Source organism: Aythya marila, assembly GCF_965140915.1.
Source record: "Aythya marila genome assembly, chromosome: 13".
NCBI lineage: Eukaryota > Metazoa > Chordata > Aves > Anseriformes > Anatidae > Aythya > Aythya marila.
In genome coordinates, this window is record NC_139054.1 from 16,355,593 (window position 1) to 16,379,249 (window position 23,657).

At 38.0% G+C, this 23,657-nt stretch overlaps 1 protein-coding gene across 2 annotated transcripts; it reads left to right on the forward strand.

The window, feature by feature from the left end:
- Nucleotides 1-607: 607 nt before the first annotated feature.
- Nucleotides 608-23,023, forward strand: CHIC1 (cysteine rich hydrophobic domain 1; the record flags this gene model as incomplete). Of its 2 annotated transcripts, XM_082770614.1 has the most annotated exons (6): nt 608-789; nt 7,595-7,649; nt 14,428-14,583; nt 17,763-17,819; nt 18,052-18,111; nt 18,868-23,023. In XM_082770614.1, the coding sequence occupies 6 exons, from the start codon at nt 608-610 to the stop codon at nt 18,916-18,918; spliced, it is 561 nt and encodes a 186-aa protein (XP_082626740.1). In that variant the 3' UTR covers nt 18,919-23,023. The 2 variants fall into 2 exon arrangements, with proteins under 2 accessions (XP_082626740.1, XP_082626741.1); XM_082770615.1 differs by lacking the exon at nt 18,052-18,111.
- Nucleotides 23,024-23,657: the final 634 nt, after the last annotated feature.

The following is a 23,657-nucleotide window of genomic DNA, read 5'->3' on the forward strand; positions in this document are numbered from 1 at the left end:
TTCCTCAAAGACGCTCTAAAACATAAATTCAGATTTGGCCACACACTAAACTAAATACATCACTTCAGAATACCTTCACTAACACAGTAAAAGGAAAAAAAAAAAAAAGTCAGAACTTTATTTCTGATTCCTAGCTTGCCGTTCAAGACACCAATACTTCTCTTTGGCTCACTTCTGACTTACAGGAGGGGACTAATTTAAGTGCTTAAACTTTAAAATTAAACGCTTAAATTGTAGACTTCACAATAATCACCTGCATACAGGTGAGAACAGTCTGAGATGTTCTTTTACTCGCTTCTCAACAAAAATTTAAAAGAAAAAAAAGAAAAAAGAAAGAGAAAGAGAATCGTTTGAAAATAATATTTGAAAACAGTATTTTCGTCGGCAACCCGCTGAAACGCCTCCGCCGCTCTAACTCCCCCTCAGCCTCACCTCGCGCCCCACTGCGAAAAGGCGGGAAGGACGCGCGCCGCCTCACGGCCGCCACCACACCTGAGGCGCCGGGCTCGGCGCCAGTGCGCCTGCGCGCCCGCCTCTCCCCCCCCCCTCCCGCCCGGAGGAGCACTGCGCATGCGCGCGGCCGGTCCGCGCCGGGGGTGGGCTGGCGATGAGCGTGCTGCTGCCCAACATGGCGGACTTCGACACCATCTACGAGCTGGAGGAGGAGGAGGAGGAGGAAGGGGAGGAAGGGGAGGAGGAGTCCGGGCCCGTGGTGCGCAGCCAGGAGCTGCCCCGGCCCCGCGATGCGCCGGATCCCGTGGCGGTACGGGGCGCCGGGCACATCACCGTGTAAGGAGGGGGGGCGGCCTGAGGGGATGGGGGCAGCCTGAGGGGGCTGTGAGGGGACAGGGGCGGTGTGAGGGGACAGGGGGCAGCCTGAGGGGCAGGGGACTGCCTGTGGGGGCTGTGAGGGGACAGGGGCGGTGTGAGGGGACAGGGGGCTGCCTGAGGGGATAGGGGCAAGCCTGAGAAGGCAGGGGCCAGCCTGGGGGGGCAGGGGGTGAGGAGGAGCCGGGCCCCAGCCATGCACCCCCCTGACTGTGTGAGGGGGGAGCTGTGAGGGGCCGCTGCCCCCCGCCCCGCTGGGCCCAGCCGTGGTGGTCCTGGGGCTCCCTCCTCTGTTTTCTGTCAGAACCAAGGGAAACCCGCACGGTGCTGGGCCCAGCCCAAAGGTTTGGGCACTGTTGGAGGGATTGTACCGTAACCCTTTTCTGTCACAGCGGAGCCACGGAGTCCCCGTGCTGCACTGCAGAGGAGGCACGTGGCTGCGTGGTAATTTATCTCCAAAGTTAGTTGCGTGTTTTGTTGGGTTTAAGCAGTTTTTGTCATTGGGATGTAACGAGAGCTGCAGTGTGTTCTGCTCACAGAAACTGGTGGGACACAGGATGAACAAACTGACATAAAGATGCGAAGTTTGCTTAATTTTGGTTTTGTTTTTCTCGCTATTCCTACTCCAACAAGTGGAGGAATTAGTATAACAAAATACAGCCACAACAGCTCAGTGGTGGCTATGTTCCTTTACATGACAAGGAGGGAGGTACCAGAACTTGTATCGCAGACATCCATCAAGCTTGTGTTGCTTTGGGTCTGTCTTTGGACTGCATAAAAGAATGCACATTTCTCTCTGTGAATAGGTGCAGTGTGATCTAGCTTTCTGCAGCAAAGCTCTAGGTGGGGAAGGCTCTCTCATCCTAAGAGAACTAATGTTGGATTTGGTACGGTGTCTGTCATGTAAGTCTAAATCAGGTTTGCATTGAGCTAGTGCCAGTGGGTAGCTGCTGTGCTGCACCGCAGTGTGCTTGCTTGTGTTGATGGAGTTTTCATTCAGACCTGACCCCACAGAGCATGCGGCCTAACTAAAGGAGGGATGTAACAAGCAAAATGCTCAGAATAGCACCTACCCGTTTATTAGCTCTCTCTTTGAGCACTAAACAGAAAAACATTACACACCTCTTTGCTTTGTCTTCTGTGATGCTTTTTGTGTATTAGTGATGGTACTTAAAGCTCTTCTGGGGCTCCAGCATCTTTTGGGGATGGGCGGGAGCATCTCCAAGAGCTGTCAACTAATGATATCTACATCAAAAGAAAGTAATGATTTTAAGCGATGGGGGAGACATGAGCTAGAATGTATGCCCTGAATTCTCATCCACCTTACTTTCCCTTTCTTCTACTCCTCCTAGGTTTCTTGTAACAGATATACCTGCCTGCTGGTAGAAGGCAGCTTTTCTTTCATCAGTTCATGGCATCATTTAAAAAAAAAAAATCTCCTTGAACTAGTAAAAACAGTTAGTGGACATTATCAGTTAAAATGGGAAAAAAAAAAAAAAAAAAAAAAAAAAAAAAAAAAAAAAAAAAAAAACCCTGGACACTATAGTATATAATCCTAACCTCCTTAATAAGTGGGGAATATTTGGCTTCCTAAAAAGAGTTTCTGGTTATCAGTGTGTACCCGCTCTGAAATTCTGTCACTGTCCGATCACACAGATGCTGCTGCTTTTGAAATCAGTTGGCTTCAGGAGCAACCTGCTCTGCTTGCTGAAGTGAGAGACATGTCGTTCAGTAAAACTTGTGTTTGTTTTCTGAGCCTGTCTAGAATGTTGCTAATAAAAAATTCTGTCCTGACAGAAGTCAGACACTCTTTTTAAATAAAGGGGAAAAAGGGAGAAAGAAAGAAAAGCAGTTACTTAAAGAGAAGACAATACCGTTGTTTTGTTTCAGATGCCTTCTGTTCCTCATCTGACACTGGCCTGCTTGGATACCCTTGTTCTACGTAGAAGGGATGTTCTCTGATTCCAGGGGCATCTTCTGGTCCAGCTTTCCATGGGCATTCCTCTTAAATACTTCCAAAGTACTAGATTCAAATTATGTATTAGTTTGTTGCATGAGAGTTTTTATTCCTGTAGCCTTGTCAGTGAGCTTCTGACCCTAACACAGTTACACTGCAGTATCCAGCTATTTGAAATATAAATTCCAGGAATCGCTTTAGTAAGATCTTGCTTTTTCCACTGACTGTTTTGCTAACCCTTCACCTCTGTGCATGGTAAGAGTGACTGTGTAAAATGTATTTGTTTTGTTTTTCTCACAGTGTTTGTGAAAGCAGGTAGCAAAACTTATGCTCATCTTGTTCAGTGCTCTTTCACTCTGGAAGATTCTAGCTTTAAAAACAAAAAAAAAACTAGGCATCATAGTTACTGTTTTCAGCAAGCTTTTGAATTTTAGCACAGAGGAATTACTGTGACATAGTGAATGTCTTTTCTTTGCCACTGAAATTCCGTGCAAGTTTGTTGTTTCTTGCATAGCAGTGTTGCTTTGATGGCGTGTCAGAATATCTCAGCATAAACGTTTTTAGTGAAGACTGAGTCATATGCCCACCAAAGCAGCAGCAGTAACTTCCAAAAACATAGCAGTAAACAAATGCCAACTTAGTTATGAGTTTTATTTTTTCTGACATACTGTTTTTCCACATCATTAAGCATATGGGGAGGGATAGTAATGAGGTAATGAAACAGCCATTAAACATCTTTTTGCCCTTAGCATTCAGCTTGTGATTCCTGCTTAAGTCTGCAAACTTTCAATTGTTGGATACAAGTTAAGTTTTATTCTTCCATTATGTTTCCTATAGGAGTGCACCAGGGATCCACAGTCAAGGCGCTGATGAAAAGCGTGTTGTCGTGAATTAGGGAAGAGCCAGGTGCACTTAGTTGTGATAAGACATTTGGTTGTTGTCTTCTCTTACTCCCAAGCTACACACCTTCCACGTATTTTAAATACCAAATGACCTCAGCCTACCAGTAGTTACAAGTTAGTTCTCCAGAGTATCATCCCTGAGAAAAGACACCTTTTAGTTGTTGGGTTGGTGTTTTTTTTTTGGCTTCATAGGACAGGGCCGTAGACCAGAAAGAAAAATTTCAGCTGAGGGCTGTTGATGAATGTCAGCTTTACTTGTATGGAGTCGTACGTGTGATCTGAGTTCATCTGTTCAAGATAAGTTAATCTTAAACTGAATTAGGTGTGGGGAAAGGACCCATGGAGAAAGGAGACTGCAGAGCCTATCCTAGGAGAGTTGATTAAATGGGTTTAGCGTGTGTAGTCTAGTAAGACTGGTAACCATCTGTAAGTAAGGAGTGGGACAAACAAGAATGAAGGGCTATTTCTATCAAAATGACCAAAAAAAAAAAAAGTGAAACATCTGTAAGTATGTCTATTCTAAATAAAAGAAAGTGCTTTCCTGAATATTTCAGTTGCAGTTCTGGGGACTGAAGATCTCACTTCCTGATAATGCTTTGTGAGGAGCTCTAATGGGATACCTGTTGCAGCTGGGGCTTGCAAGTGATGATTCAGGGTGTTCCTTTCAGGCTTTAATTTGTGAGGGACTTAGGGCAGCTGCCTAGGAGAAGCTGTGTTCCCTCCGCTTTGCAAATGGGGAAAATGATGTGATGGGGCTTTTCTCAGGTGATACTTTTAAACAGGGAAAGAGAGAGAGCATGTGACAGCAGAAACTGATGTCATCCTGGTTCTGTTCCAGCGGTGGTGCCCGTAGGTAGCAATGCCAAACTGCAACTGAAGTATCTGGGTGACTTAGGTGAATTTCTAAACATTGGGTCTTGTGCAGCTTAAATCAAGAACTCAAGAGAGCGTACCCAGGAATAAATATGATGCCTTAAATACTTGAAAGGGCAGGCACTGCCCTTCATTTTGCATAGTAATTTGTAAACATACTGAATTTTAGAAGACATATAGGCAAAGTCCTGCTAGATCAATCTTTGCTGTGCATTAATCTGTTATAGAACGTCTATGTTATCTCTTAATCAAGACTTTGTCTTTTATTAAACATTAATGTGAAAAAAAACTTTAGTACTTTTTCATAGATGCTCACAAAGCTCTAGAACTATGTAATGTTCTGCTTTTACCATTGCTCTAAGAAAAGCTATTTTTTATTTGGCTCTTGAGTCTTTGCCCCCCGTCTAATATGAGTTTAATCCTTCTCAACTATGTGGTAAATCATCAAGACGCTTAGCTTGTAAAACCTCTGGAAATACTTCAGTAAATCTGTGTTAAAGCCGTCAGTGTTGCTGCCTAAATGTGATATAGGGTAGCATAATTCTGTCTTCAGTATGCTCCAGGCCTTTGATACTCTTCTAGCCACTTGCGGGTGTCAGTGTAAAATAGATGCATTTCTGTAACTGAGGTTTCTTGGTTGTGTTATAACTAAATGGAATATTTTGCAACTGATAAAAGGGTTGCTGTTTTTATATGGTTCAGGACATTATCAGCCTTCAAATTTAACCCAATAAAATCCTCTGTGCTATTATGTTCTTAATAGATCTAAACCAGAAAGCACTAACCTATTTTATTCTAGGGGGAAATTGGTAGTGCAGTGGCAATCTTATTGAGTGTATCTGTGACAGTGAGATGAAAGATGCTGCCTATGGCTCGGAAAGTTTTTGAACCGTTTGAAGGCCTGAAGGCTGTTCTGGGGAAATGGCATGGTGGACCTTTGGCATGATCTTGTGGAATTAGCCTGCTATGTGGGTAAATAATTCTACAGTCTTACCTGAACTTTCCAGTAGTTCATTTATTATATAGTTACTCCATTGCTAATTGCTAAAACTTCATCATTTCAGGTAGTTTCACTGCCAATAAACAGAAAAGTCAGTATTCCTCAAGAAGAAGCTCATGTATATGCTTCATATAGTTGTTAGTGTTTTCTGTATTTTTTTAAAACTGAAAAGACTTCCTTACTAGATTAACTCAGAAGATTTCATCCTAAAAAAAAAAAAGACAACAAAAAAAAAAACTACAAAATGTGGAAGCCAACCTGCAGATGATATTGACAGAAAATGGAAATGTGCTTATACTAGTAACCTTTGTGCATGCCTAAAACCTTTGTGTTTTTACTGCTTGCATTTGTAGCACTAGTTTAAAATCACAGCTTTAGCGTTCGCTTGGATGTGCTGTGCTGGTGTTCAGTTCAGGCACGTTGACTTCTAGAAAATTTGTGATGAAGACATTGAATAAAAGCAACACAAATGGATGGTGATTGGTTGTAGTGCTTAGGGCAGCTTAGGAGACAAAGGCTGATGAATGCTTTAGTGAAGGTCTCAGCTTTGTGTTTTTTTAATGTTTCCACAAATAGTGCTCCAATGTGCTGTTTTTTCCAAGTGTCAAGGCTCTAGCTTAAATTAGCCATTGAAGATCTCTGTTAGATGTCACTAGCATCATTGATGAACATTTTAGTTAGCTTTACTGGGTTTCTATAGACAGCACAACTTACCGTGCTTCTCTCTTCTTGAAGGTTTATTTTTCATGTCATTGCAAAGCAAGTTACATTGCCAGGCCTAGGTATCTGAATTATTTCTGGGTGCGCATGAGTACGTATGTATCAGGTAATGGCAGAGGACTGACGTTTGGCATCCTTACTGGTGACCAGTAAAAAGCAATTAAGGTGTCAGTTTGCCTCTAAACACTCTCCCCAGAAGGTTTGGTTCTACAGTAATTACTACAGTACCAAACATATTCATGCTTTTCTTTTTGGCTGTGATTTTTTTTTTTTTTTTTTAACAAAAATATTCAGGAAATGATTTAGCAAGGTTGACAGAACTTGGTGTACAATGTATTTAACTTTTATGGACTTGACAGTAAGCTTTGCTCAAATATAGAGATAGCTGAGAGGCTAGGTGTTGTTATTCTGTTAAACTTCTGAATTGCAAAGGTTAAAAACTTCCAAGGAGATGGAGAGAATGGGTGATTTTCGTTCCAGAGCAGCTAGCAGGTATGGCATCAGAGCTTAGTTAATTTCTTGCTTCCATGCATGCTTCAAATACAGTAAAAAAGCCAGGTCAGCCATCAGTATCCTGCTGACCTACAAAAGGAGCTTTTGGAAATTTCAGATGGTTTGGTAGGTGTGTGAAGTTCCTAAACTCTGGAAAAAAGTTCATAAATTCTGGAAAACTTTGGTCTAGCTGTCTGTCACTCGTCACCAGGAAGCCTTACCTCATGCTCAGTAACAGCGCTTCACTGGAGAAGAGCCACCATTAACAGTGTTGCCTAAGATTTAATTTTCTTGAAGTTCATAGTTGGTTTTAAACTGCTCGATGTGTAGACCCTTGCATATTTTGCATGAGAGTTTAACTCAGAGCAAACCCTTTTTTTTAATTGTACAATTGTAAACTTTCTAAGAAGGGTTCCTTTATAACTAGCTTTATCTGTTGCATGTGAATAAATTGCATGAATTAAAAAATAGCAGTAGAAGGATTATCAAACCTAGTAAAAGTGGAATTTAATAGGTGGAGGTTTTTGCTTCCTTTCTTTAAGGAAGCAAAAATGGAAACTTACTGCCATCAATTGTAAAAGAACTTTTCTGCTTTTAGTGGCTTGAAGGTTTTAAAGTAAAGCTCCGAGCTGTATTTCTTTGTCTTATGAATGATATAGAAGATCTGATATAAACATAGATTGAAAGCTCGTGAAATAAAGTAAATGTAAGGGCAAAAGAAATAGTTTTTCTTTTTAAAATGCAACATCTATTACATTTTTTATTAAGGGAACCAAAATAAGTTAGGTGGAATATATTTTGTTTGTCTCTTTTGTTTTCAAGGTTTGGCTTGAGCAACAAGTTTGATACAGAATTTCCTTCTGTTCTGACAGGGAAGGTAAGTGTGAGATTAAACTGTTCTTTTAAATGGAAAGATGCAGTGCCTCCAGTGGCTTCTGTGTTACAAATACATGCTCCTGAACCCAGACAAAACTGGTGGCAGGCCAGCACTGCGCTGAGGACTGTTAAATTTAACTTTGTCTTGTATGGAATAGCTGGTCAATGACCAGTCCCTACAGAAAAAAATAACTTGCAATGATTGTTGTCTTTATTGATGATCTAAATATGGCATCATACTGCTTTCATGCAGGCAGTCTGCATGAAAGCAAAACTCTTACCCTTGCTTTATAGGTGCCTGGAGTTTGTGCTGCTTCTGGCAAGTTAAACTAGACCTTTTTACAATGTGTCTGTCAAGCCTTGAGTTCATTTTTAGAGAGATCTCTGGAAGAGAATTTGTTTTATCTGAAGCATAAAGGAACAAAACATGATGGTGTTAAGCATTAAAGGTACAAGTTGAGTAGGTTTTTTAGGACATTTTCAAAAATACACTAATTATTTCATTCTGAAAATTGGTGGTGACAAGTCTCGATTTCTCTGCAGTTTTGTTCTGTTTCTAAATGCAAGTTTAATAGATACTCATTTGTAGCTATTAATGAAATCTTTTAACAAAATTCTCTGCTGTTTTATTTTCATAATTGTGTATTTTTGAGGCTTTTTAATTTTGGAATATTTTTCCTTTTGACTGTTTTAGTCTCTAGTGCTTTTCCTGTGCTTTGTTTTGTGGTCCCCTTGTGCATTTTTTCCAGAATTTGTGAGAAAAAGATACTCAGCTTTTACTGCTTCCTCCAATGACATACCATACAGCTGCAGCTTCACAGTCCCTGCAGCCTAACTTGCAGTAGCTGTTGAGTCACAATACGTTGAAATGCAGCCGGAGGCTGTGGCATCTTCCCTCCTTCGTTGGCATCTCCTGGTGCTGCCAAATCCATCTGGGGGTTTCCTCCCTTGTTTTCACCCCTGAGCCTAACAAGTAAAATACTCGTGTTCAGTTTGTCCAACACTTTTGACAGCAGTCCAACTGTTGTTTGAAAAGGTTGTTAAAAGACAACCTGGGAACCCTGGCCGTATTTCAGAACCTCACTGGGCTCAAAAGGATGCATATTCCTGACTTAATAGTGCCTAGTGTGAAGGCCAGTGATAACACCATCTCCGTCTCGATACTTGGCATTTCTAAGGTTTATTTTCCAGAAAGCACTTTCAGGTCACTGAAAAACCATGGAATACTCTGGAAATAAGTTTTCATGTTCTTTTAATCAAGTGGTAGTTTTCCTTAAGTAAGCACAGCAGGAAAGCAGGAAATGTCAGAATTAGATTGGATGATTATTTCATCTTTTTATTTCTGTTTCTCTCTTAAAATGTGTGTGTATTTAAAAAGAAGAAAAGGGGGGGGGGGCGGACATGACCCTCTGCTTTCTAACACAAGCGTCAATGCCTGCCACATTTTCCACTCTGTTGTCTTCCTGTTAAATAAACAGTGAACAATTGACTTTACTACAGGATCTATAACGAAAGTTTAAATTAAAGTTCAGCTGACTGCATGAACTTAATTTAGCAAAGAGAAAAGAGGATGTTCTTTTCTGGGCTTACCTGGGTTTACCCTTCTTGTTCTATAGGTCTAATCAGTGACAGCAGAAATCACATGAGCTTGGTGTATGGAGATCACTTGGTGTGTAGAGATGCTTCTTCTGTTGAGATATCCCGATACCTCTTTTTATATGTGGATTTGAGGGGCTTCTTGAGAAAGATGACTTTGAAAATAATTTGTTTCCATTTTGCAAGGGGAAAGCACCAATCAAATGAGGTAGTAAACAATTTTTTTCCTTAGGGCTTGCCACATGCTCTTGTGAAAGATAATAAAAGCCACAGCTGTGGGTTGTTTGGTTTTTAATACTTTCCTAAATTGCAAAAAAATGAATAATTGCTTCTTCCTCTGGTTATGGCAGTCAATCACCTTTACCACTACTGGAAATGAAAACTCAGATTTTTCCAGTAAGTGTTCTTCAAATACCCTGATTAATAATTCATAGTAATAAGCATTGCGGTCAACTGATGTGTCACTTTAATGTCTTTTCTTTTTCTTAAAGTACAAATGTTTACTTTTTATGAAATAACAATTTATGAATAACATAGTGGCTGTTTATATTAACAATTTTTTCATAAAATGTTTCTGGTAAGCCCACATTAGTACATAGCTAATATAAGGTTATGTCCTACTGTATTCACAATGTCCATGTAACATTCAGTTTAATGACTTTGTTGTCCACTGTGAATTGATACTAATAATATACCCCTAGCTGCTAATAACGTGTACATGGAGCCATTAGGCACAGTTGATAGACTTCCCTATGATGCTGTTTTTCTTGTAGATTTTCATCTTCTATTTAACAGATTTTTAAACAAGGGATGGAAATTTTATCCTATGCAGGTTAAAAATCCTAAATAGATAAAACTGCCTGGCTAAACTTTTTTTCCAGAAACACTGCTTAGATTTACGCCACTGTGTAGTCTTAAGAATTTACTTGTTTCATGACTCTCAGTTTGCCCTTTAATGTAATGATGATAGTAAACCTCACACTATTTTTTAAATTTATTTATTTATTTTAATATGAAATACCCCTTCTTCTTCACCCATCTTCCCTTCTTACTCCTTCTCATCTTTTGCAAATTTTGGATAGTTATAAATTAGCCTAGAACTAAGATTTATGCAAGTACATCCTGAGTGTTTGAGTAGATGTATATATTTGAGGAAAATATACCTGGAAATATACCTGGAAAGTTAAACAATAAAGAAAATACCAAGTAGGTCAAATATTGGATCTTGCTAATTCAACTTGAATGACTTGCTTCTTATCCTGTTAGGTAAATATGTATTGGTTTATAAATACAGAGCTGGGCTTTCAGAGAGTGCATTCTTTTTAACAAAATCTTGTAAGAAAAGTTCTAATTTACTCAATACAGAGGTAATATTTAACTTGTAATAATGTGGTTGGACTTTGGCCTAAATTTAAATTCTGGCTAAATTCGAATTCAGTGTGCTACGATTTTATAGAGTTGCAAATTCTTTTAAAACAGGCTTTTAAGTTATGCTTTCAGAGCAGCTTGATTAGTAGCTGTTCCAAAACGAAGCATACCTTCTAGTTCTTAAAGTTTAGATGGTTCCTTTGCTGCCAAGAATTTTAAACCTAGCTTTAAAAAATATTCTTCGTGATATATGGTGTGTTAGTGAACAATGCTCCAGGTGACAAGAAAATGATGGAGCCAGCGAACCTTAAGAAAGCAAGTGGAGCTTCCTGCCCTGATCTTAAAACAATAAGGGTCCTATACAGAGGTAACTGTGCAATGCAGGGAAATGTAAGCCATAAAATGTGCTCTTGGTATTGTGATCCCATTGCAACATGTGATTGATAGGGTTTGTGATCATGGTGATTGAAGGAGAAAGATCAGGCCTGCTGGGCTTTGCTTTCTTCCTGTGTTTGTAGATTCTCTTGCATCCTGTTGTAAAATATTATGACACCCTCTCCTTCCCTTTTATGTTTTTTTTTTTTTTCCCCTTAAAGACCTAAAAGGAGCTAATGTCTCTTTACAAGGTGTACTGCACAGCCAGGAGCTATGTACTTATCTCGTTCTTTTCAAGACTCAAACAGAAACTTTCCAAGGGACTTCCCAAAAATACTAAAAACTGGACTTTTAGTGGGCTTTCTTTGCACAAGAGGCACTGTTCATTCTGTTTGAAGTAGTTCGGTCATTTCATATTAACCTATATTTGCAAGAAAGACAAAATTTAAAATTATGTCCAAAAATCAACAAAATTCTTCTGTGACAGTTTCATCTGAAAACCATTTTCTTATTAAATTAATACAATGTTATTTTATTTACAGATATTTTACTCTTCATCACTGCATAACAATGCTTAATTGTTACTGAGCTGGAAGCCCAGAGGAACAAAACTGTTTTGCTTTTGTTTATCACAGAATGAAACTTATCATGGTCACTGCTTCCTTTAGCTTCAAATGAAGATGCATTGACAAATGGACAAATATATTTTGTGATTAAGCTTCTTAAAGGAAGTAATAAATCCTGTAGATTAGGTTAGCTGAAGCAGTCTTTATTAATTCCATCTCATGATGCAGCTAAGAGAGTAATTGGCGCATTAGCAGGTAGTAGTGGTGCTTTGATAATACTGTTTTAAGTAAGTAGCACACCGAAGTATCTGAAGTAGAAATCTGTATTTCTTGGAGGCATCTAAAATTGGTTTCTAGTTTAGCCATTTGCAGTGCTGGGTTCTACTGGAACAAGAATACATCAGGAATGTTCTTACTTAGCAGCATCAGGCTGTTACACTGATATGACCAGTGCCTTAGAAGTGGCAGAGAAGTAGAGAACCTCACTGTGGCAGTGTTTTCCTGTTAGGTTCTTAATTTTTCTGCCAGCTGTGATCTGGTTGTCTTCATTTCATGTTGGATGTTATCACTGATGATAAGGTTTCCTGCTGATAAATTGAACTCTGGATTGTGCAAATGCATTCTCTTCAGTAGGTTTGTACAGCTGTATTTGGGGGTGAAATGCGGTGTTGTCAAGGTCCAGTCAACTTTGTGACTGCAAGAAAAGGGAACATTCTCTTTTTGTAGTAGAATTCACTGCACAAGTGCTAAAGGAGTCAAGAAAAAAGTTATCTTTCAAATAAATAGATAGGATGACACGTACAAATTTCAAGATTTACTAAAGGTGTATATGTTAGGACCATACTTACATGTAAATTTCCTTAAGAATCAAGGATACCAATTTGTTCAAATGCATCATCTCAGTTTACTTGTAAACAAGTCTGACTGCAGGAGCTGTGCAATGTCACTTGTGCAGCATACAACCAACCCGATAGGACTATGCTACAAAACTTGCTCCCACCTTGAAGGTGAAATGGTCTTACTCACATGTACCCACACCCGTTGGATGTTTGTGGCATCCTGAATATAAGAGCTGCCATTGGCAGAGAGCTGCAAAACCTTTTGTTTCAGATGCTTCAAGCTACAAGCTAAGTTTCTGTATCACAATATGATTTTTTCCTGTTCATTGAAAATGTCCCAATGTATGGGATCACTGCTTGTTTCGCTGATTATTATTTTTTTAAACTAGTACTTTTGTCGCCAATGTATTTAAATATTGATGTTTCTTTTAGGCTAAAGAAAATTTTTGGACTTGCTCCGTTTGTTTGTGTAAAAAGAAATAAAATAAAATCTTTTCAATACTGAGGAAAGGAATTAAGTCTGTATAATTGCATAAGAAATAGTTGCTGCGTATTTATTCCTGCTATAAAATAATCACAATGTTAAATGATGTTTGTATGGTACTAGCTGTAGGCCTGGCTAGCGTACAAACCCAGAAGACCTCTGACTCTATACTGCATGGTGATCTGAATGGCTAGGAAACAGATGTTGTATTTACTTACTCCCTTTCCTTCAATGCTTTAATAAATTTAGCTCTTGTGAATAGGCGGAGGTAGCAGAATCAGATCCTCGCCACTTCCTGTCTGCTGGTTTTGATTCTTTAGTGAAAGGAGTCATTGTCATAACAGCTTTTTTTTTTTTTTTTTTTTTTTTTTTTTATCCTCCCTGCTCGCAGAATTAAATTGAGCGGAGTTGGGCTTGGTGGTTGGAAGGATTATGCAGAAGTTGAACAGCTTTGTATACAGGCTAATCCCAGGGAGAGGGTTCTTCAGCATGGCAAGTAGTTAGGAAAGAAGTTTTCTTTTGGAGTTGTTGTGCCTGACTGTTCAAGTTTGTTGAAGTTGGATCTGATTATTCTGCTTCGAGCAGCCGAACCCTGGATTGTGTTCTGGTTAAGAGTGTCATCTTGGAGTCAAGTTTGGTCTAATACCATGATCCACGTTTGACTTGTCAGATTGAAGTTATTTAGGTAAGGTAGAGAGATGACAGATGCGGGGCATGTGGGTAGGCGAGTGTTCTCACTTTTAAGATATGCTACCATCAGAGAAAGCTTATTTTTGATAGTTGATGCAGTTTTCCACTGTGACTCTGCAGTGGCAACATACAGAAAATACTCCTCTGAGTAGACTCGGCTGAATATTTCTTAAGTTGTTTTTTCAACAGCTAGGCTTTATTCATAATCACATACAAAATGTGCTTTTTATCCTTGAATGTAATAGGCTACGTGATGTTCTGGGCTTTCCTTCTCAGGGAGAAACCACAAGTAAAGTTGCAGGCCTGTGTCTGTGTGGACCACATCAGAAATTTGTGTTCCACCTTCACCCAGGCACAGTGTAGACTTGCATTGGTATGAAAGTATTTTGGACGATATCATCCTTTTTTCCTGTTTCAAACAACAGTGTTTTTACTACAAAGTAACTACATATTACTACTTGTTCCCTTGGAAACCAGATATCCTTCATTCATTCTTTCTTTTTTTTTTTTCTCATTTTTTTTTGTGGTCAGTGTAGCCAGTGCATATGTTGCACACTTTCTTCGGGGCCAACGTGTTATCAAGACAACTGATTTATTAATGGTACAACCAATATGGGTGAGGCTGCTCATCTAAACTATGTTGAGCTTTTTTTAATGTAAGGTTTTGCAAAGCATGCATTGTAAATGAATTGGGTTTTGGAAAGTGACTTTTCATACCCCCTGTGTGACCAGTGTTTTAGAAGATGGGGGTCATACTGCATAACGGCGTTACGTTTCATTTACATTTTAATCTGTACAGACAGTTTTTGAGAAAATACCCATGTAGTGGCTTTCCTCTGAAGTTTAGTGCTTCTGTTGCAGGTTGCTCCAGAAGAATTCAAGACCAGCATCAGTCGTGTAAACGCTTGTTTAAGAAAAAATCTCCCTGTCAATGTAAAATGGCTGCTCTGTGGCTGTCTGTGCTGCTGCTGCACACTGGGCTGTAGCCTGTGGCCTGTAGTCTGTCTTAACAAAAGAGTAAGTACATCTTTCATTTGTCCTATTCTCTTTATTTTGCAATTACTGAGAACATTAAATCATGTTTAATAGTATCATCTCTGTTCCAAACTCCTTTTATCTCACTTGCATTCAAAGCTTATTCCATTTTCCATGCCTTAGAAAATAGAAAAAATACATTTGTTAATGAAGTAAATGATACCAAATTGCTGATAGGATTAGCTACACCTTAGATTACCACATTCAAACTCACTTAAAAGAACAGTGTGTACTATATGGTAACCTAAACTTTCATGATTTTTAAAGCTCTAAAAATTGAATTGGGTGCAAAACTAGACATTGACCCTCAAAGGTTGCATGAACTGGAATGAAAACTTACTTTTCTCTTCTCTCCCCTCTTCCAGATAGTTATTTTTACAATCAAACTAACTTTTTTTATTTGTAATAAATACCATAACATTTCTGAGCTGTGGCTTATTTAACTTACTTTACTGTGCTCTTTCTGTTAAGAATAAACAGAAATTCATTTTCCATTCTGGAAGTTTAAAGAGTTCCTTTTTTTCCTTCAGCAGAACAGCTCCAAAGTAATACACCAAAGTAATGATGCTTCTTAAAAGCACTGTGTCAGTATCAAGCAAGCATGATCCTAATTGCTTCTGTGGTTTACATTTAGAATAGCTTTATCACAGCAACAAATGTTTTGGAAATACATAAATAGGTATAGTGTAATGATATTCTCTGTAGTTGTATACTTTGTAAGACTTGTAAGCCATAAAACTTTATTGTCCACAAATGTGAATTGTGATAGTATGCGGGTGCACTGTGAGGGGAAAAAAAAGCACAACTGCTCACTTTTCAATTTAAATATAGGAAAATATCTGTTAAAATAGATATTTTAACAGTTTAAATATTTTTTTAAACAGTTTCAATTTTTAACTGTTTAAATAACTGTTAAAAAATAGTACTTAATGCTTTTGATACAAATGCAAAGCAAAAACAAGGACTGGATACTGCTTTTCAGAAGTGTTCTGCCAAACTTTCCAATTTTTGATTAAGAAAATAACAGTAGCATTGACTGGCTGAGGTGAAGCATACCTGTATAAGCAAAATGTAATAAATCCTATGTAAAACATTCAGGTTAGATTTTGTCGGATCCTTATATGTCCTATAGCCCTTCTGAGTGGTGAGAACTGGTGGAGGTAACTTTTTCTTTTTAAGTGGACACCAAAATTTTACAAGGGCTTAAGAAACACTTTTTGGCATCAAAAAATGAAATCTTGTCACTGAAGGCATAATATCTTCACTTGATAAACTGCTCATTATTGAATTCTATATCACTGAAAGGTTACAGGACTTAACTTACTTAAACTGCTTTTTTCTACATTGTAGAGATGTGTGCTTGAGAAATAGAGATGGAATATTTGTAGTTTTTAAAACACATTAAATATCTCCGTGGTATTAAAAAATCTAAATAAATGCCCATGTGATATTAAAATATTATTACATATAAAACATTATAAATGTTTTACATGTATAAAACATTAAAATATTTCTCAAGAGTATAAATATGCATAAAGTATATATGATGAAATTACATCACTAAGAATCAAAAGGATAAGGTGGTTCTCAGTTTTCTTTTGTGGTGGTTGAACCAGTAACAGAGCACGCACCAGCCACTCGCTCGCTCACCCCTCCAGAATGATGGGGGACAGAATCTGAAGAGCAAAAGCATCATGGGTCAAGATAAAGACAATTTAATAAGTGAGTAGAGAAACAAAGGGAAGAAAACCCAGAAGATACCAAGGCAAATCTCTTTTCACCTTCCATTCAGTCAGTCTCTTGGCAATGATGATTCCAGTTTTATTGCTGAGTTACCTGTTACCTGGTGCGGAACAGGTCAGCTCAGGTCAGCTGTTCCAGCCTCTTGCCCACCCCTGCCCTACATGCTGGGCAGGCAGAGGGAGAAAGAGAAGTCCTCGATCTGCAAGCACTGTTCAGCAAGAGCAGAACATATACTGGTGTTATCAACATTGTTTTAGTCAGAGATCTAAAACTCAACACCATACAGGCTGCTGTGAAGAAAATTAACTCCATCGCAGCCAGTCCATGTATACCCATTCAGCAAAATGGAAAAAAAAAAAAGTGAAATTCAAAACAATTGGAACAAGACACAGCATGTACTTCTTAACTCTGAGAATAGCTTCATCACTGGAATAATTTGGGTATCTCTGTATCTCTTTTAAGGAGGTGGTGCGGTTCGCATCCATTGTTAGGTTTATCAGTGAAATCAGTGAATGGAATACTATGCAGGAACTACAGTAGGTTGTCACAGTGATCTTTCTGTGACCTTAAAAATCACTGAAACTCCCCAAACATTCCCTTCTCCCCCAGTAAGTGAAATGCCTTGTTACATCTAGAAATGGGTTGCTCTGCTTGAATGAGGTTCTTAGTGTAGATACAGACCGAGGAAGCAGATATATCTTCTATCCAGGGTTTCCCCTTCATGTGTTGATGGTTGCCATGATCTTATGGACTATTGTAAGTATTGTGGAAGCTCTGAATAGAGGTATAGAAGAAGGCTTACAGTCTTCGTAGCTATAAGCCTCACTGTAAACTGGTTTTAATATTAGAGTCAAGCCTGTAATTGGACCATAGTGTAAGAAAGTTTAAAGAGCAGAACGTGAAGGTTGTATGCACTTCGGTGTCTGGGAATTGGAAAATACAGGCTCTATTATGAGCTGGAGTTCTGTGATGCTGAAATTTTTCAGTATTCAGATAACAATTTCATTAACAAAACCTGGAAACTACGTGTCTGTAAACTGTATTGTCGGTAATTGACCTGCAGAGAGTGCGGTATTCGGCCAAGAGAAGATAGGAGATATTGTTTTGTTGGCTATGGTGGACAAAAATATTACATTCAAAAGGCTCTCTTAATAACTAAAAGTGTTTTGGCAAAGTTGTAGTGCAAAGTTAACATAAAAAAAAAATCTTTTTTTCTTTTTTCTGAAGATCATCTGATGTTCTGGAATGGGGACTTGAAGTGAAAGGGCTTCCATTTACAATTTTTCTTTTGCTTGGTTCTGCTTCTATGAAACTAACTTACTTTAAACGATTCTTAAGCCAGAAATACAATAGTAAGATTCTTCTGGATGAGGCTGGCTACTGAACCATTCATAATACAGTTCTGACTTACTTTTTAGACTAGAAGATCAATTCAGAAGTTATTAGAATGGGAAAATAACAGACTATATCATAAGGTAAGAAAAGTTAGAGTGCTTGTTTTCTTCATGTTAAAGTAGAGTATGTTTTTTTTTTGCATGATTGACATGTAGGAATTTTACCATCTTATTATAATTCCATACTTTATACCGATCTTGTCAGTGTCTGAAATGTTTCAGATCCTAGTAATTTGATATCGCTAATTTGTGTTACATTATTATGAAAATAATGCTGTGGTATATGTTAATCCTCTAATAATTATTTTCTCAGCTTGGTTTGCACTGGAAGCTGAGTAAAAGGAAATGCGAAACTAGCAATATGATGGAGTATGTAAGTATTATTTCTGTTACTGATTTGGTATTCAATGTTACTTGGATTTTATAGAGAAACTGAAGTTACTAGGCTTTCACCTGAGTGATCTCAGAAAATCTGCAGCTGTTTGACATTTGTGAAGGCCACTTTTAAAGACTAGCCATAGCATAAATGAAGATTAGAAATTGTCACTGCTAACTTTTTCTCTTGATAACAATTCTACCTGCGTGCTGCAGGTACACTTACTTAGATCTGTGGTTTGTAACAAAGGAGACCCACCGGGACTACACACATTGGTATGATTCCCACACCGTTGCATAATTCAGCACCTTTTCTATCACCATTTATGATTACTTTGATTCGGCATTTGGGTGCAGACATGCAGCATTTTTACAGTAGTGTGACTTCTGTCTGGACCGTTGTTTTCTTATTTATTTTTTTTCTGGATCTTAGTCTTATAACGGCTTAACCAAGATAGTCCATTTAAGAGAGGAGAATTTCAAATATTTAGTGATTGTTCTATTCCGTCATCTGCTTTCTTGTGTAACCACGGAGATAGCCTAGCCTAAAGAAAAGGGATGGCTGTCCCCAAAAAGTCAAGCATCTGTAAGCTCTGTATGTCAAAGTGACTGAACCTACAGCTTTGTTACGCTGAGTAATATTCTTTTACAAGTTTAGTTTTATATACTAGCTAATGTTGCATGGAAGGTTGTTCTGAAGGTCTGACCTTGTTGATTACTGTTTTGTTCTTGTCTTTTTTTCCTCCTTCAACAGGTAATATTAATAGAATTCTTACCAAAATATCCCATATTTCGACCTGACTGAAGAACGACATTTGGTCTTTCATGTTACCTGTCATTTTCTACCCTTAGTGCCTTGTAGATGGTTTTGGAAAGAAGATGGTCTACTTTGCTGTGATTTAAAAACTGTTCTTCAGTAGAGTATCTTCCTTGCTATGTTACTTTGTTTTGTTTGAGAAAAATTTGCACATTTTTTATGTTAAAAGAGGCTTCTATGTTGCACTCTGAATTTTTAACATTAACAATAACTGATATAGTTGCCACTAGGGATCTAACATCAGTGCTGCTTAAACTTGTTCTGAGCATGCTGCCTTATTAATTTCTATATTGCTGTCCTCAAAAATGCACCCTAATGCCGTGTCATACTATATTTCATTCTAAACATCACAGTCCTATAAATCCTCAGTAGAAATGTCCAGGTAAGCGTCTAGTAGTAAAGACTTTAGTATAACTTGCTTGCATAGGACTTGCAATTAACAGCACTGGTTTTGTCCTGCACTTTGCAAAATCATCATTTACATTAGGGGGTTAATTATTTCACCCACTATGGATTTGTAAATATTGACTCTTTGCATAATGTAAAGTGTGGTATGCCAAGGTTTACAGAATGTAATATAGCTCTTACTATTCTATTGCCAACTGTTTGACAGAGTTTTATTCGTTACATTTCTCATCCCTCTGATTGTACAGACCCATTTGCGTGCTGTTTTTATGGTAAAGCCATAATGAGTTTGTACATACTATCAGATGTGTAGGGCTCAGTTGCACTTTGTTTAGTAAACAGATGAAAAATGCATAGCATTTCTGTTCTGACTTTTTTTTTTGGAAAGTATTTCAGGTGTTATTTGTAGCATCTGAAATTAGAACCTTAAATACTGTTTATCTTTAAAAAAAAAAAAAAAAAAGTTGCATTTGTGAGGTAGATGGCAGCTGCTAATAGCAAAATATCCTAAAGCCTGTTCTTAAATTCAGAATACCTGGAATCCATCAATTCTCGTGAGTTTTTTTTATTTTTTTCAAAGCAGGGAAAAGAGTGTTTCATAATTGGAGATGGTCGTTACCGTGGAGAAAAAATTTGGAACAGCCAAATTGAAGATGAAGTGACAATGGTTATTTTTGTAGTGTGATAGTCCTTTCAGTGTTTTAAGGTTTAAATGATATGGCATCCTTTCTAGTGGAAATAAATTTTATCTAAATCAGAGTAGTGCTTCAAAATGTGCTGATGAGAGGAAGTGGATCAGTTGAATGGGTTCACGCATATTGCATTCAAGCACGGTCTGAAGAGCCACAAATGCCTTCACGAGGATTTTTGGACTCTTCCCTGTTTGTCTGATCTCAGGAAAGGACGTAATCATAGAAAAACTTCCTGTAATGCCTGGCCTAGGCATGACCATTTGTTAACAGCAAAGGAAAATGCAATATCACCCCTTTCCTAGATAGAAATGAGAAATAAGAGGAAAAGCAACTGTTTATCTGCAAGTTGCGACAAATACCATAAATGTCCACGCATTTCTTTGCAGCAACTTGATTCCTTGCAACATCATCCCAGGTTTCTTTTTAGTTTCAGGCTGACTTAGGATTTCCTCTGAATGTATTTGCATCTCTTCAGTATGCAATATTGTATTAAAATATAGTATTTGTAAAACCATCACATTCTAATAGCTGTAGTAGGACAGAGTCCTAGTACACAGTGTTTACAAAAGGCCAGTTTTATACGAGTTGCTACTTCAAATCAAATTTCTTGCTATTCTTACTGTACAGCCAGGGAGTATCAGACTCCAGTGCTTGCAGTAGTTTCCAGTTGCAGGCTGATGCTTCAGACTCTGTAATCTGTATACTTAGTGCAGAGGTTTCATTGGACTGGTAGATTGATGACAAACTGTTTAATTGCATTTGTAATATAATTTAATGAATAAACTACTGTGTTGTGTGAATTTAACTCAAGCTGCACCTTGCAACTCAGATTTCTATCACAAAACCATACGAAGTATTCTCTCTACTTTATTTTTTTAGGATGAGTGTTAACTGGAAGTATAGAAAATATTTAATGCCAGAAAACAGTATTGTAACACACCCGATTCTACATGCATTTCCCTTGCTAACGAGTTTTTGTTCAGTAAATGAAGGGAGCTTAGCTTGATGGAACAATGGAAGTTGCTTACTGTTATACCAGAACTTTATTAATTTCCTTTTTATGTAAGAAACTCAAGAAATCACAGCAGGTCCTTAATTTTTTCTTTTATGTGACTATATATTTCAAAATGCTCTTTTCCAACTGAGAGAAGAGGCAAGCCAAATGAGAGTTCTAGTAATTGCCAGTGGTGAATGCTGAGCAGCCTTCAGAAATCCTCTTTAGAGTCTGTGCTGACTTCATCATATTCAGTTCAAAATTTCTCAAACTGATTTGTCTCGTTTCAGTGAAATGCTGTGCCAAGTGGAGAGAATACTGTGAGTTTTCCCACTTAAGCGCGTAATACTAATTTTTTAAGTTTACATTTCAAGTACATTAATTCTGTACACGTTTCTTTGTCCTGAACTGTTAATTATATAATCTTCAAACCATGAAAGGGTCTTTTCCTTTTGTGTTTTAATAGACATTTAAATATGTGGCCATAGAGCAACTAGTAAAGGGGTGTGAGAGCCAAAACAGCAAATAACACAAGCTCCATGTTTTAATAAGATAAATTTGCATTAAAATGCAAAAACAGCACGCAGTATTATATTTGCATCTGAAAGACACAGGTTCAATAGCTCATTTAAAGATGAAGGCAGCTGTAAATACTGCTGTGAACTCTGTGCACTTCTGTTCTGCCTACAGGTTCTCTTTTTTCCTAGGCTGTCCTTTGCTTTAATATAAAAACATTCAGCAGGTAATTATATTTCATAAGACTGAAAAACTCATTTTTGACAATAAGAAGTCAGCATTTTTTGGTAGATGTATGTATGGAGGACCAATGTTAATTGGAGAAAGAACGCTTAGCAATATGAGATTGATGTTAGCAAAGTGTAATGGAAATGGTAAAGAAAGTGTCTTTACTTGTTTTTAAAAAAGGGAAAATATTGTGCAGTGAAAAAGGAGAAAGGGAACTGGTAACAGTATAGAGTGCGAGTTTGCAGCAAATTTTTAGAAGTCATTACAGAAATACTGTCTACCTAATCAGTGTTCAATTTTTCATATCAACATGTTGACACTTGCTTTTCTTTCTAGCTTGTATGTAGGAAGCACTTGGTTTTGTATCTAAGAAGTTTTTGTATGTAAGGAGTATTAAAGTATACTGATAAAGAATCAAAGTTCTTACCTATGACTCCCCACCTGCATCTGTGAAGTTGTTTTACCACAGGAAGAGGAAAGATGTGTTTTAAGACATGCACAGACGTGTCTAGGAAGCGTGGACTCAGTTGTAGATGCATAAATTTAAAACACAAAACATCTTTGCCAAAATCTTGTGTGTTCTTGATAAATTAGAAAAAAAAAAAAAAGACCCTATGCTTTTCTTGATAGGTACAAAACTCTGTATGCAAAAACATAGATATATGCATATTAGTGTCCCACTATGACAATTTACTACATTTACTTGTCAACACACTACCCTCAGAGCAATAAAAATGTTAAGCTATTCTCACTGAAAATAAGTTATCATTTTAAGTAACATTATGTGATTCCTCTGCCTTTTCTTGTTTTCTGCTCTTGCTGTTCTTACGATGTTGCAACATTACTTGTATTGCTTTAGGAAAGTGGTTTTGTTTAAGCTGTATGAAACTTTTTTAATTGTTCTTAACATTTTTATTCTGTTTACAAGTGAACAGCCACTTTTTTAATAGGACTTCACACCTTGAGACTTTCTTCTTTTCTTTTTTTTTTTTTTTTTTTTTTTAATAAAATTCTGAACTATATTTCTACATTTTACTGCATTGGCTTGTGCCATTAAAAGAAGCTGGAAGTCAGACATGCTTAATCACTTTGAAACATTTTTCTGTAATTAAATTTAAAGATGAAAACCTCTGAGTAGTGCAATGTGTTTATGGAAACAAAATCTTTCGCGTCTCTCCCTGTAGGAGTATCTGATCGGGTGTGAGCGGAATGGCAGGTGGTGGGTTTTGTTTAAATGAGGTGTTTCTGACTTGGCCAGATCGAGTGCTTACATTGGGGCTCCCGGTATGGTTTGGCTGGTTTAAATGACAAGACTCAGAAAACTTATGAAGGCTTTCCCAAAAAATAAACAGTAGAATGATCATGACATTTAGTCTTCCACGTGGTCTGTAAGCCAACTGAACAACCTCTGTTTTTGTAAAGATTTCTTGCAGGAGTCTCTTGCTGCCGCCTTCCTTTGATATCCAGAGCATCCGCGATACACCGCTGCAGTGTGGTGATGCTGAGCTCAGAGAACTGAGAAGAGCACAGGTTTTTGCTATTGCAGTAGCACTGCAAAGGGAGCCTAACCTGAGCATGGGTAGTGTGTTCAGGAAACAAATCACTGGTTTATGGAGAGGATCGTGAATGCAGGACAATGCAGCCTTTTGTGTGTGTTAACAGGCGAACTTTGTCGCTGTGAAAGCAGGACTTACAATTAAAGCCCTAGGTTCATCCCTGAGGGGAAATGTTGCATTCCCAAAATAGGCACGTGCAACACTTGATGTTGAAAATTGGTGTCCTCAGCTGTTTTGGACAAATACAGGAGCACCTGGGTTTACGTGCTGTTTAGGCATGTAACTGTTATTGAATATTATTTGAGAAATTTGGAGAACGTTCCTTTGTTGCTGTGC